The sequence below is a fragment of the Aythya ferina genome (genome assembly GCF_964211825.1).
Source record: "Aythya ferina genome assembly, chromosome: 6".
Taxonomy (NCBI): domain Eukaryota; kingdom Metazoa; phylum Chordata; class Aves; order Anseriformes; family Anatidae; genus Aythya; species Aythya ferina.
The window spans coordinates 39,672,590-39,687,882 of record NC_140303.1 but is presented as its reverse complement, the minus strand read 5'-3'; the positions used below and the strand labels follow the sequence as shown (position 1 = coordinate 39,687,882).

The window sequence follows — 15,293 nt, the reverse complement described above, 5'->3', positions numbered from 1 at the left end:
GAAGAGTCGCCCTGTCACCCTGCAGGCTACTGAAAAAGAATAGGAAGAAGGCTTCCACAGAGACGTCGTAGAGAAGTCACGATTATAAAAAAATAAAAATAATATCCTGCGTTCATTTCCCTCCCATTTCACTTAGAGGAAAGGCTAAAATCCTGCCAGCATCCTCAACGTGTGGCCCCGTTGAGCTGCCAGGCGGGGAGAGCTGCTGTAGGTACTGTCACACGACACGCACACTGCAAAGTTTAGTTCAGTTTTATTTTTCCACTGTAACGGTTTTCAAATGATACATCATGCAGTCTGCCAGTGTATCCATCCATTTCTGATAGAATTTTAGAACGAAGATAAAATACTTATCTCCATGGGATGGGGGAAGAAGGGTTCAGATCTGCTACCAAGAGTTTAATACATTTCAGCATTGCTTGATGCAATGGCAAAAAAATTTCCCCTTGTTACCAGCAAAACGTGTCCACACTTTATTTTTTCCTAAAATGAACACTACTGTAAAGATACATAGAGCCCAGAGAATACACATCTGCAGTACACGTTACACACTTTACAAACTAGACATGTATAATTCTACAGAATGCCTCAACCCCTGCGGTTCTCCCACCACGAAACGTGGTTCGAATGGACAAGATTGTGAGAGCGAGAGACGAAGGCGTGCAGCGGTGTTCGTCCAGGACAGCAGACCTCGTCCAGTGCACTTCAGTTCATACAGGCACAGCAAAGACGAAAATCAAAGCAAGGGTAGAATCAGATTATCCTGCCCATTTAGTTTTTAATTCCTTTAATATCCAGCTGATACATTGCCATCGTGTTTACACAGGGACTTCCTCCTCTAGTAATGGAAAGTTGATTAGGCCTCTTCCTTTTGGACCTCCATGAGGTTTAAATATCCTTTTACCCAAATGAAACAATGGTAAAATTATTTATTTCACCTCCAATCCTTATTTATCAAAATTTCAGACAAATGTGTACTTTAATCCATATGGCTTTCTAAAATTATATTTAAAAGTTACTCATAAAGTCTGTTGGCAGAAATCACCATTTTTTTGACTTATTTAAAAAAAAAAAAAAAAAACTTTCAGTATTTTCAGGATAATCCAATTTCACCCTTGCTGAGTAAAATACAAACTTAAAATGTGTCAGCCAAGATCTTCCCAGGTTTAACTTTCCTTGCTTTTGAGAAAACAAGTCAATGAAACATGAATTCAAGGACAAACACAAGATATCTGAACATATCATTAAGAGAAGCTCAGGTGAGCAGGAAATGGTTTTTTATTACTAGCAAAAAGAACAATATGCATTTTATTTTCATCTGAAGTACGTTTTCCATTTGTGAAGTGTCTCCACCAAAATTTGTCCCATGCACAACAAATTTAATTTGCGCTATATAAATCACAACTTTAACATTAGCCTAAGAATAAATATAACACAACATTCAAAGAGCAAAGAAAGATAGCATCAGGTAGTGGATATAGCAAAAGACAGGGTTTGATCTCTGCAGAGCAGATGTGTGGTTTTCATTTCTATGTATAAAATGTGTAAGACTTAAAAATGGTACAAAAGTTGAATATACAGTAAGCAATACAAACTTAAATTGCCTAATTAAAATAGGCGTACAAAACAAGAATCCAGAAGCAAAATAAGTTCAATTGACCAAAGTAATATTTTCCAATTGAGTAAGTATCTTAGGTATTTCTTTTTGAGGATTTAACCTAATGCATCTTGTTGTCATTTCAGTTTTAGAAAGTCCTCTTACAGCCTTGATGCAGAAGTTAACTTGGAGAAACTCGCTTTATTTTAGCTAGGTGAACTGACTGGCTGATCAGCACTAGCGCAATTAAGAGATGTCAAAGCTAACTTATTCCTCAAGCTGAAGAAAGCTGTCTAAACTGTCACATGTAACTAATGATGATGGTGCGAGGAACTTATGAAATTTTTTAAGCTAATGCTGCATTTAAATGCAATTCCTTCATAAACTTTGAATTCAAGACAGAGCAGAAGCTATACTACAATACAAAATCTTTGACAGAAATTAAGAATTTGGTATTCTTTTTTTTTTTTTTCTTAAGACAACTGCTTTAGAACCAAAACAAGAGGATAATGAGTTCATAGTAGAAATTTCAGCTCTGAAGAGCTGATAAGATAGCACAGAGTAGCTCTGAATTAGTCATTTTATTAAAGATTGCATATGGCAAGTTCACAGTTCATTTTCCTGGCAGTGCACATGCACATAAAGAAAATATAAAACTTTGAAAAATACAAAATAAATTAAATACATGCAAATTTGCAACTTCATTAAATATTTTAGCAAAATGCTCCCCGACATAGTGCAACATTAAAAAAAAAAAAAAGTTAAATTAAGTCCAACTTACTTTGCAAGAACCTAAATAACTTCAGTAGAAAAAAAAAAAACTAAAGTCAATTCACAATCTTTCAAAAAGGCTCTACATTACCTAAATAGTTTTATGTCTAATAACGTGAACACATTCAGAAATTAAAAAATATATATATAAGTCTCAAATTAAGTAAGAGCAAATGTCTGCAAAAGAAGACTAGAGGGCTATGCTCGGCTGTAACCTTCCTAAAAGCCACGCTTCCTTAAGAGCTCGGGTTGGCTACCGTGCATTTGAAGGATGAGGATATGTGTGTGGCAGAAGCAGTAGGCACGGAGGAGAAGCAATAGCTTCTACCTGCTGGCTGAGCTTTCCCAGAAGGATTCCAGTGCCCCCTTGCTGAGAAGGTGGAAACTTTCCGTCTGGCACCGGAGAGGTCCAGGGAAGGCAGGTGGTCTCATCCTTAGCTCGGTGAGCACTGGTGTCCTATCTGTAGGATGGCTTGCACGTTGCAACGAGGCAATACACGAGCAGGAAATACATTCTCCTCCCCTTGCAATACGCTCTTCATCTCCTAACACATCCAACTCCCAAATTTGGTCTGCAAAGGACAGCTTGAGTACGTAACCCTCACCTCCTTTTGGACCCTCTCTGTATAATATTCTTTTCTAAGGCAGGGCCTGGGGCTTTGAGGGGATTTTTTGTTTCTTTAAGGTAGCGTCTGTTCCGGCAGGGGGCTGCTCGCTGCCGCCTCTGAATTCCGGTGTGAGCAGATCGGGGCTTGCCGAAGGCATGTGCGAAGGGGAGCGGGGGATGCTTGTCGGCTTTCCCAAGACAAGGCTTCTGCAGCATTCTGAAAGCTTTCAAAATCTCAGAGAGAACAACGCTTACGAACACATGGCTAGCCATCACACTCCAGGAAAACCCACCACCGTAGGGAGAACTACAAGCAGATCAGATCTCAAATTTAAGATAGGTCACACAGATATATTCATGTCACTACCACACTTCAAAAACCTAGACCTATACTAACAGATTTCTCTGCATCCCGTTTGATCTTTACCAGGTACTGCAATAAAGGTTATTTTGTACAGTCCAAAGATTTTTTTTAATCAGGATATTACAAATGGTTCTTTGGGGAAATTTACTTCCAAAAATGTAAGCAGTAAAATTAAACCATATAGCAGCACATTTTCATCCCCTAAAAATATAAAATAATATGTATATTATACAGTAAATCAGTCATGACTGAGCACAATCACCTGCCTTTGATGGCACTTGGTCACTGAATAATTAATTCTTTGATGCCAGGAGCTGGGATTTACTGATGCAAGAGAGGACTTCGAGAAGCATCGATCTGAGTGGAGAGGCCCCAACCTAACCAGCGCCAAGGGGTCAAACGCAGTCAGTGAGCGATTCTGAGTGGCAGACTTCCTATCCTTACTTAGATGGTTATGTTAAATACATTGTACAAGTATCTGTAGAAGAGTTGAGCCAAACACTTCTGTACACGTGGAGATCCTACGAAGCTCAAAAATACCTAGGACCGGTGCATCGCAGATGGCTGTAGGAAGCGCAGGATGAACGGGACGTGGATCGGGTTGAAGAGGAGGGAAAAAAGAAACTAGTGACTTAATGACAGTCCTTAACATGCTAAGTGGAACTGACCTGTCAAAAGAGAGCAAGAAAGGTAACGATAATTAGTGGAGGTTTTAGATGAGAAGGCAGATACGCAACGCGGCAAATAATTGATACCTACGCTGCACGGAAACCCGACGCGCGGCACACAAACAGCCACGACAACAGCAAGGGGAAGCACAGTTTTAATAATTCATGACATGAGCTCACTCAGCCTCGGAGAGGAATTTTTGTCAGGTCTAATTTTAAAGTTTCCAGCCCACAAATTGGCAGAGTCATAATGAAACCATTATCTTGATGAAATTCATTCTTTTGCCACCAGTAACACGGCATTCATGGCTTGTCTAAATACATCCTCAAACACGAGCTAAAGGTCTGACTTCTCCCCCCTCCCCTTTATCTCTTTGTTCTTTTAATGGGATTTTCCTCTCTACTGCTAGTCACCTGGACGTGCTGAAGAACAGATGTGTGCATATCTTAATTAACAAGTAACGAATGTAACTGCAATCGAGCTTGCAAACACATTATAAAATGAAAGGAACAAAAAGAAATGACAAATCCAGAAAAATCCTTCAGCTGCACAGGTCTCCTGGCAGAAAAGTACTTTCCTGATATCTATATTATTTGCATATATCCTGGTAGGCATTTGAATGAATAATAATATTAAATAAGTAATTTGAAACACAGACTTTTAAAAACTGTTGCATTTCAAATTGCTATGCAGTTCCCATTAGCCATATGGAAAGCAACAGATGAGTAACTGAATGTGCCTGTCACTTCTTTTTTTAAAATAGCTAGTATAAAATCAGTCTTACAAAAGCAATGTTTTACTTAATTAAATGTTTTCTTGTATGATAATTTAGAACACAACTTTTTGGTGTTAAAGATCAAAGTATTATAAAGAATCATCTCCTCGCTGTTTTTTTTAAATTTACCCTGATTTAGCACTGGCAATTGTAGTTCCTCCTAGTTGTCATCCTTGTTAACATCTTCAAGGAAACCAGGCTGGTTATTAATTCATGCCTCTTATTGCCTAGATTAATCTGTGGTCTGGCTAGATTAAATATAGTTATTCATCTTGCTCAAGGACGGGGAGGTGCTGGGAACATACCAGAGACTTCAGGATAAGGGAAGCCATTTAGTCAAGAGCCTGTTTGCACAGCGTGTTTCACAAATTCCGATCCCCTACAAGTCACGCTAATAATTCCAGCGAGCAATGACTGAGCATTACTGCAATTGTTGGCATATCTTCATTTCATTTCTTCTCTTCGCTTTCAAAATGAGGCATTGGTTGAGTCTGAGCAAATATGAGAAGGGCAGGACAGGCGGCACGGGGCACCTGAGCACCCCCAGTGCTCACCCACCAGTGTGCTGGGGGGTGGATGAAGATCTGCAGGTCAGTATCATCGGTATCAGCATTACCCTTTGGCCTGCTGCTCAGCCATTTACTGCATATCCTTCCCATGCACCTTGGCCCTACCTGGCCTGGGCCACGTTCAGTCCACGATGTAACCAAAGCAGACCTAAAGATGATCTCTGCTCCACCTGGAGAAAATCCTGACCAAGTCAAGGGCTGCAGAAGTGCAGCAGCACCATGGCTCGCCTCTCCCTTTGCCACATGGAAAACATCACCATGTACATGTATGTATATAAGAATACATACTCTTTGAAAAAATATATATTAACCTCTTCGAAGCCTGCACTGTATTTAGTTGCACTTAGAAACTACTCCTAAATATAGTTTTAAATACAACAGTATAGAACTAAGCTCTGTAGTTGACCAGCAGAGAAACCAAAGCAGCTTTCCACACGATCAGACTTGCAGCTCTTCCCAAATGGGGAGTATTGTGCTCTCAGGGTTTTTCAGTATACTTCTCCCCACAGAATTCAGAAACTGGAAAATGTATTTCAGCTACTTTTATTAAAACAGAATAAGGTTTGCCGGTGACACTGAGCTGGGAGGTGCTGTTGACACCCTGGAGGAGGGAATTACAGCAGCAGGCACCAGGCTCTGCTCCCTGGGGACTGATGGCAGGAACAGCACAGAGTTGTGCCAGGGGAGGCTCAGACTGGACATGGGGAAGAATTTCTTTATTTGAGGGTGGTCAAACACTGGCACGGGCATCCTGTGGAGGCGGCTGATGACCACTGCCTGGCAGGGGTCAGAAATGCACTGCACCCCGTCAGGACTCCTACTGCAGCCATTACCTTTTCGCCACACCAATGCAAACTCCCTTTCTCCTAATTCCATCAGATCTAGCTTTCAGGTGTACCCCAGGTAACAAGTTCATTGCAGCCGTATTTCTGAAAATGTCTGCAATTCAGACAGCATAAGGAATTGCCTCAGAGAGCCGTTCCTTGGCCCACCGAGTCTTCTGTTTAAGCCAGCTACCAGCAATTTGCAATTTCTGACATTTTATTAACACCCACGTTTCTTTCTCTCCCATCTGCTGTTATCCAAACGCTAAACTTCTGGGGGTAGAAATCACCTCCTTACACGATGCTCATCAGCACCAGGCTACGTGGCCCAAACCAGGCTGAACTTGGCCCTGACCAGCCTCAGAGGCTTGCCCAGCTCTGCAGAACAAACTTTACCAGCAAACTTTGCACAAACAGCCAAAGCACTGCTGGCTGTCACTGATGGGGTCGTCTGCTCTGGTTAATAACTCCTAATCACTGACCACTCCAGCAGCAATAAGTGGTTATTATCTTTACTGCGAATGATGAATGAGCCTAAGACAAATTTCCCCTCGTCCTGATATGAAATTTTCATTCCAGAGATAGGCCACGTGACTTGACAGCAAACATTTATCTAGAAAAGCCATTTTTATTTCACTGCTGCTAAAGGAATAGAAAAGAAAGCTCTGTGCTACACCTACCTGGGTAGAACTGTGCTCTTCAAGAGCACGGGTCATATGGTGGGACTGCCAACAATGTTATGAAAATAACTCTTATAAAATATTCCCTGCAGAAGTAGCACCTTTACTAATACTCTTAACTTAGGTCCCCGGGCTTTCATCCGACAGGATTAGAGAACCCAGCTTACTATAATACTCCCCAAATCATTTGGCAGCCAAACACTTGCAATTTGCCAACAATGTTTTTAATCAAAGGACCAAAGCCAATGAGAACTGACCTTTTTTAATCAGCCTTAATTCACTGTATCTTCAAGAGATCCTTCTACATTTGTGAAAAAAAAAAAAATCTAGACCTTAACTGGGTTAAAAAAAAAAGTAAAAATAAAGCCTAAGAAATATGGTTCTCTGAAGAAGCAATGGCAGCATGACATGTCCAATTGTTGTCTTATTTACAGTATATATGACATTGTACAGCTAAGTGTTAGACTGAATCTTGAGCAGCAAGGAGTTTCAGTCTGATAAAAGCCAGAAAGGAGCATTACTATCAGCTAAGAAACACACACACGTTTTAACTGGTTTCATTCCAATCTGCAGGATTTCCATTTGGTTTGCAGATCTTCTTCCCCCTATTTTTTCAGAAACCATAAATCCCTAAGTTTAGCCAGCTTCTTTTAAGACTTTCCCTATTCTTTTTCTCCTCCCCCATTGTCCATGAGCTACTCAGTGACGTGCTCCAAGTGCAGCCTGAATCTCCTCCGCCAACCTCAAATACAAGGCTCAGCATCTAAAACGTTTGAAAGAGAGACTCTGACTGCTCTTTATTACCATCTAAAGTCCTATCTTATTATATGCCCAACTAGTTTTACGTGTATTTGCTTTGTTAATGACTTTTATTAATCTACAGCTATTCGCTTGACGTGTGCCTACCCCTAGTGTGTGGCCTACTCCAGCCTGCCAGTTTTCATTCCGCAGCAGCCGGTATATTAAAGCCCTGCCCAGCTTAGGCAGGTAGCAGCTTTTTTCCCCACAGAGCAGTTATTATGTATGGCTGGAAATAGTTTATAGACCCCTTTATCACACTCTTTTCCCTTTGCTCATTCATGGGAATGCAGAGAAGTAGATAAGGGCTAACATTCCTATGAGACGGAAAAGCAAATTTCAGCTCAAAATCAACTAATGCACTGAAGCACTCAGCAAAGACTTGCCCTAATTCATCCACAGCAAAAATATGTTGCTTGCAGCTACAGGGCTCACAGAAAACACAATGAACAGAAACAATCCACACAACACAATAAAAGCTTGACTGATGTGATGGATGGTTTGCATGCATGCATGACACGAAGCATTCTCAAAAAAAGAAAAAAAGAAAAAAAAAAAGAAAAACACACCCAAGAATGCCAGATGCCTGAAGGAAACCACGTATTATCAGAAAAGAGACATAAGACAGAATTAATCCTCTGGAGTAGAAAAAAGCCAGACTTGGAAAGACTTTCTAGCAGTCCGTTGGCTGCTTCTCACAGCCACTCACTGCCATCCACCTCTTAATATGCCTGTAACAAAGTTATCAACTAAAATAATTACAGATGTAAAATATCTCAGAAATGATGAGCATCTAATGGGAGGCTGAGTACATGAAGCAGTCACATAGGAACATGCAGATCTGCTTTCCTGGACAAGATTTTTGCTTAGGAGAAGACCCAGAAACCCTCAAGCCCTTGCACTAAAGCAAAATATTTATATTTTTAGCTAAGAGAGCTGAGTAAGAGTACAAGCAAAAGAAGTAAAAGTAAAGTTTGCCAAATTCTGACATTCAAGTTTGGAGAGTTCAGTGCTGCTGCCACTTAAGGCTGCTTTTCCCCTGCTCTGGGCTGCAGGGCTCTGTGCCCCCCAGGCGGCTGATTACAGCTGCTTAGGGGCACGGAGGGAGAGAGCTGGGGCTGGGGGCTGCCCCTGTGCTCGATGGGCAGAAGGAAAAAGTTAAATGCTTGTGAAGAAGCACGTTTACCATGTGGATCCATCGCTCAAGTAGTATCTCACCCTAAAGCACGATGTTTTCAGCTTCTAGTGCTTTCCATTTTGGGCTATGCCCAGGAAAAAAAAATCCTTATTCGTTCACAGGCAACTCCTGCACAGGCACAGGGGTGGCTGGTAACTTTTCAGCTACATGGAGCTAGTTCCTAGTACAGGGTGAGTTACTAGAAGTCTTTATCCTTAAGGAATATCAAAACAAGGATAACGTCATCGTGTCAGAGAAAGTAGAAAGCGAAGCAGCCCCTAGAACTCTATTTTTACTGCATGAGTTTCACACCTCTCTGTGCTAATTTCAGTACAGATTTGCAACAGCATTTTAGTTTATTAAAAAAGTTTTAAGTGATAAGTCATTAAAATAAAAACTCCGGGCAGCAGCTTGCAAAGTGCTCTAAACAAGGCAATCCTCACTTAAATCACTAATTTTCACAGTTAAACCATAGGCTAAAGGCTCCGACTGAAACCAGGAGAAAAAATACTGCTAAAAGCAGGACTGAAATACAAGAAAACTGGGTGATCAGAGAAAGAACGGTTGGGTAAGTTTCTTTGGTCTTACTTCTTGTCTATTTGGTGCTGTGATAGTAGCTGGAGTTTGACATCCCTCCCCCTCGGATGGCGTGAACAGCTGTCGGAGAAGACGCTGGGTAATGACCAGGGCGGATGGGCTTGGCTGCAGAGTAAAAGGAGAAAATGGAAAAAGGACATTTAGGTGTTTGTACAAGATTTTATATCTCACTTTATCCTCTAGTACAAACCCCCTTGTTTACCAAAAAGAAACTGTGCTTGGAAATTAAGTCTGTAATCATGCACACTGCGTTCCCGTACCTTGGCCAACAACACGATCACTTTTCTGCTGGTCGCAGAGCCATTTACCTGTCCTGTCGTTCCTCTCGTCTTGTATGGATTCAGATTGCACCACACAGATATATCACACAACTGAATTTATAGGAATATTTGACTCTACCCAGCCCAAATTAAAGCATGAGTAGTAATCAGACAAAAAGAGAGGAAGGGGCTGGAAAGCAGAGCAGATGTATGTGGGGGAGCAGGAAGAAAGCGAGAGACTAATTTAAAGAGACAAGTTTCAGGTTGTTGGAACGGTGCACAAGACCCATTATGCCATTTATTTACTGAGCTAAATAGCTGAGGCACTTTAAACTTTAGGTGGGGCATATTCTATTAAAAAGCGAACTCTCTGAAGATTCTTGTGCAACAGGGGAGAAGCAGACCCAGTGGTTTGCCCTGGACTCCTGCTTTCAAAGCTCTCTTTATTTAAACGTGAGCAAACAAACCAACTGTGAAATACGTGAGCAACCACTAGCCCTTTAGCAGGGTGTCCTTACCAATTTGAGCAGAGTGTGCTCTCCGTGCCATGTTTTTGGCTCTTACAGCCTCCTTAATGCGATCTACCTCCTGCTGGTAGCGCTTGCGGTCACGCATGGCGTTTTCCTTGGCCTCCTTCAGTGCGCTCTCCAGGGCCTTAACTCTCTCTGCCGTAGCTCTAAGTCGTTTTTCCAGCTTAGGAAGCTCACAACGAAGATCTGCATTATCACGTACCAGCTGCAAGAAGAGAAGTTTCAAAAATTGCCTGTGAGAAACTGCAGGAGAGGTCCTCTTACAAGGAGGCAGAGAACATTGCTATTCCTCTTCACACCTTGTATGCCCTGAATGAAAGAAACAGGTGTGATTTATTTTCTTTTAATCATGCTGCTCATTTGTCCAGCTGAAGCTCCACGGGAAGATCAAAGAAGAAGAGAGTTTATTCCACTCAACAGGATTTCACAGATGATCCTGAAGGGTGAAGCTCCAGGACAAACCCATCCATTGCAGGGCGATAACCAATTTTCCAGACCCTCAGAGCAGCTGTGACAGAAACTGCATTTTTTTTCAGAACACGGACGTGTCTGGCATTTCACAAATACTCGATCCTCTCAATACTTAAAAACTGCAAAGTGATTTCTTAGCAGTGTTTGAGGAGTATAAAGTTTCCACTTTTCCGAATAATTTCTAACATTATAAGCAACAGAAGGGGGATTCACTTTTAGACAAATAAAGCCTGATGCAAACAGAATTTCAGTTAGAAAAAATGGTACAATTTCTACTGAACAATTATAGCACTGCTAAAAGTCAACAGATTACTGTTCCAAAGGAGCGATTCTCCCCTTTTGGAGCGAAGGGAAGAAAACGATTTAACTACCATATAAATAATACAGCAAAGCGACAGCATGCAGTAACATTCACACATTGTTTGAAAATGAAAATGTTTTACACCTGCTAGTCCAGGCCGAGTGCCAGAAGAAAAACAGAAACAAAGCTTAAAAAAAAAAGTTGTCACAATGTGCTTTTTCTGAAAGTGTTGAGCACATGTTCTACCCAACGGAATTTGAAATAAGAGCGGAATGAGATCATATTCAGGTCAAGTCCAATGTCATTTTTTAGTTAAGTTTCTTATGAGACACGGGCTCCTTGGTTGTTTTTGAGTAAATATGCACTAATGAGAGCTATAAAAATCTGTATCTGAAAAACCAGCAGACGCATGAACAGAGTGCAAAAAAGGCAAAACAGTAAAATGAAAAACATTATTAACACGTCTTGGTTTCCACATTTAGAAACTAGGTCTTTAAACCATCTGCTAACCAGGAACCTTAAAATACTGAACCTTAATGGACACTTGTCAGAGTGCAGCAGTGCCTGCATTTTTTGGCATTTCTACAGGAATAAAAAAAACAAATCTTGGAGATCGCTCTGCCTCTCACAGGTTCAGAAAGCTGCAATGGAGAATGTCATGTTACGATTCAGACATGAAACCAGAAGCCTCTTTTACTAGTTTGTACTCTGCAGCTGAGAAGTGAGATACAGCTCAATGATGCTGACATCTGACATCTTTTAAGAGGGTGGAAGTTTACTCGTTGGCAGAAACAAGCCAATTTTATCTAACGAGATATATATGCCCATATATATATATATATACACACACCATTGATGTATACAGACTTGCAGGTAAGCAGAGGGTAAGGCTCTTTTCTCAACCTATTCCCAACACGCCTGCCTCCCACACATCCCCTCCACCTCCTAGTGGTCAGGCTGGCACCCACAGCAAGGGGAACTCTTAAGAAAGAGGGAGCAGATTAACGTGCCCAGAGATGGCCAGCCCCAGCATCCTGGGGAGGCATCAGCCCTTCAGCTGCACAGAAAACCTCAATTTCCAGCAATAAAAGCTGGGGTAAAGGAGGAGGAGGGGGAGATGTTCAGGGTGATGGCGTGTGTCCTGCCAAGAAACTGTTACAGGTGATGAGCCCAGCTTTCCTGGATGTGGTTGAACACCTGCCTGCCAAAGGGAAGAGAAGTGAATGAATTCCTTGCTTAGCTTTGCTTGCACGTGCAGCTTTTGCTTTACCTATTAAGCTGTCCTTATCTTAACCCACGAGTTCTTGCACTTTTACCTTTCTGCTGCTCTCCCCTGTCCCACTGAGTGAGCAGGCTGCGAGGTGCTGAGCTGCCTGCCGGGGCTAAACCACAACAACACGCCAAGAAGTAAGGGTAGTGGGAAGAGCAGCTCTAACACCAGCTCCTAACGCCAAGAAATTTAGTTGAGAACTATAGGTACCATTTCCTTAAACAGTACCAACATTTTACCTTCAAAAATTATCCTCTTAAACATACAAAAATGTAAGTGTTTTTTTTTTTTTAAAAAAAAAGTAATTTGTAATACTACAGAACAGTGTTATATGCCAAGATTTCTCCATGGCTGAATTTTCAGAAGCATTTACTATTAATGAGCGAAAAAGACACAGTAGCTTTTGATTAAATAGTAACTAGGCACTGGAAGGAAGCAGAGTCCCTACCTGTTTGTGAACCTTTGTAAGCTGTTCCAGGTTGTTCTCAAGAAAGGAAATTTTCTGCTTCTGCGCAGCACTTCCGCCTCCATCATCGCTGTCAAGCTCAACGCTCTGCAAGGAGAGTTCCAGGATTCAGCAAAACCATGCAGAAACTCAAGAGGAAGCTCGGGCATTTCTGAATTTAAGCTTGCCAAAGACAGAAAAGTCTTCCAGAGCCTCAAATTGTAGAGAATTTATCTGTTTCTTTGATATTTAGGGGCTGTATTGCCTTCTATAAAGAAAATAAACCATTCTTGCTGAAAAATTATGTAGGGATCCTGAACAGGAAAATCACAGACGTTAGGGGAAAAAAGCACTTCCCTTTTTCCAGTTCTGGGAGACATTTTTAGCAAATAAGGGGTTTCAATCTCAAGAAATAAATAATAATAATAATAAACTCTTCCCCTAAACCACTTGAAAGAACTGAAAAGCAACGTAAAGCCTTTTAATATTTACACAACTTCATTCAGTGTGTAGCATGTGTTAGCACAAGTTATATTGAGTAATTTCTGGTATCCATTATTCCAACTTTCAGAATGCAGTAACTGAACTGGATGTCACTTAACTACCAAGACTTTTCCTTAACAAATTAGACCCAAAACCTAGATAAATATCAGAACACTCTTAATTTGATTACTCACTGTTACTGAAAAAAAAATCCTAGTTCGTAACCATACACACTAGTGGATTCCAGCAAATCAAAAGAATGTGCCAAAAAAAAAAAAAAGACTAAGACTCAAGATTCAAAAGACTCAAGCCTGTGGTTCAAAAGAGTGTATTCTTACTTTTTTAACACGGGTGGTGAGATCTTGAACAAACAGTTTGCGCAGGTTGTGAAGAGTCTGAAGTTCTCTCGCCTAGAAACAAATGACAGGAAAAACAACAGGCCAGTAAGACATCATAGATAGTTTGGGGTTACAAACCAGAACAAACCACCTCTGTGGTAGATAATAGGACTTCATAGGACTTTAATGTGATTTGCCTATAGAGATGTTCCTGCCTGGACGTCCAGGCATTGGCTGTTCGAGCAGCCCAGTTCAGGCACTCACAGAGAGCCAGGGCACACACTCTTCCTCCTGCCAGCGCATCGCCGTGTGCTGTCTGCAACTCCAAAGCCACCTGTGAAAATACATCACCTCTGCTCTGGATGAAAGCTGAAGTCTCAGAACTGGCCATGGTTACACACAGCCAGCTATGTGAAAAAGCTCTGGGCTCACAGCCTAGCAAATTCACTGAATGGGGCTGAGTGCTTATTTGTAGGTACTTAAGATGTGAAAGTGCTCTTTAAGCTTTGGCAAAAATCCAGGCTTAGCTTTTTCTATACATCAGCTTCTCGGGCTCAGCAAAGTTTTGACCTTGCTCCAGACTGGATGTATGACACGAGATGGGACAACTCTGCTCTTACTCCCAGAAGGACAAAAATGCTAAATCATTTGCAGGGAAGGAATCCATCTAGATAAGCAAGTTCCAACCAATCCCATATTTCACCAAAGCCATTCTGAAGAGAACCATCTTTCCAAAGCTGGTAAGAGCAACCTTAGCCTCACAGAAACTTCCTGACCCCTTCCTTCACAAAATAGTCATCCAGATGACACCCGGTGCCTACAGAGCCTGATGCCTTCTTATGTGGTTGTGCAGTGATGAGACACCACATGCCTTTAATGGCACATGCCCTCCTGTAATTTGCTATGCTTAATTTTTACTTCCCGTTGCAGTAATTATTAAACTCTAAAAATGTGAACAAAATTTTAATGTAAGATAGCTCGAAGATATTTAGGGGATTTAAAGGAACAACAAAGCAGAGTACCAATAGACAGACAGATTTCCCACAAGAGACAGAAACAGTAGCATTTTATCTTAAATTTTGAAATTTAATTTCACTATTTGAGGAAATGCACAAATTTAGCCTATTCTGATATAAATTAGTCTTTTTCATGAGCACAGATATAAGTGTTTTGGTAATACATCAAGAACAGAAGTAGGGAAAAAAAGCTTTTCAATAGGACATACCACAGTTTCCTCCAGCCCCTTAAGATCTTCTCTTGCTTGTTCCCTTTTATCATTAAGCAGTCTAGAAAGATCACAACATTAAACACAAATCAAAAATGTGAAAGTCGTATGAGACAGAAGAGAATCAATCAACAATCAGTTTGAGTGGATTATCTGCAGATATAAGCAAATTTTTTATTTGTAGTTCTTTGACTGTCCCAAATAAGCAGCTTTCTCACATGGAATGGCTGAGACACCACGTCCATTTTAGCTGGCATTTTGTGTGTCCATATATGAAAGTTGTATTTCTCATTTCCAGGAAAGTGTTTTTTTTTGTTTTTTTTTTTTTTTTTTTTTTAAGCTGTTTTTAAAATCTTTTCCCAGTTACTGTTTTTTTTTTGTTTGTTTGCTTTTCATTTTTTTTCCGTGCATTAGGTAATGGGGGCTTTAACACACACCATGATATTTCATAAAACTGGAGCTCTAAAACACCTTTTTAGCAACTAGAAAATCTATTATTAAAAAGCCTATGATGTAAAGAAAAAGAGTAAAGAGTAATCGTT

The 15,293-nt window shown here is 40.8% G+C and overlaps 1 protein-coding gene across 1 annotated transcript in view; it reads right to left on the bottom strand.

Moving 5' to 3' along the window:
- Positions 1 to 240: 240 nt before the first annotated feature.
- KIF5C (kinesin family member 5C) overlaps positions 241 to 15,293 on the bottom strand; it is a 61,934-nt gene continuing 46,881 nt past the window's right edge. Inside the window, exons 21-26 of the mRNA XM_084523143.1 lie at positions 14,752 to 14,812; positions 13,527 to 13,598; positions 12,709 to 12,813; positions 10,207 to 10,423; positions 9,420 to 9,533; positions 241 to 4,007 (exon numbers count right to left, since the gene is read on the bottom strand). Coding sequence (XP_084379269.1) covers positions 9,427 to 9,533; positions 10,207 to 10,423; positions 12,709 to 12,813; positions 13,527 to 13,598; positions 14,752 to 14,812 — 562 coding nt within the window. The 3' untranslated portion in view covers positions 241 to 4,007; positions 9,420 to 9,426. The remainder of the gene's footprint in view (positions 4,008 to 9,419; positions 9,534 to 10,206; positions 10,424 to 12,708; positions 12,814 to 13,526; positions 13,599 to 14,751; positions 14,813 to 15,293) is intronic.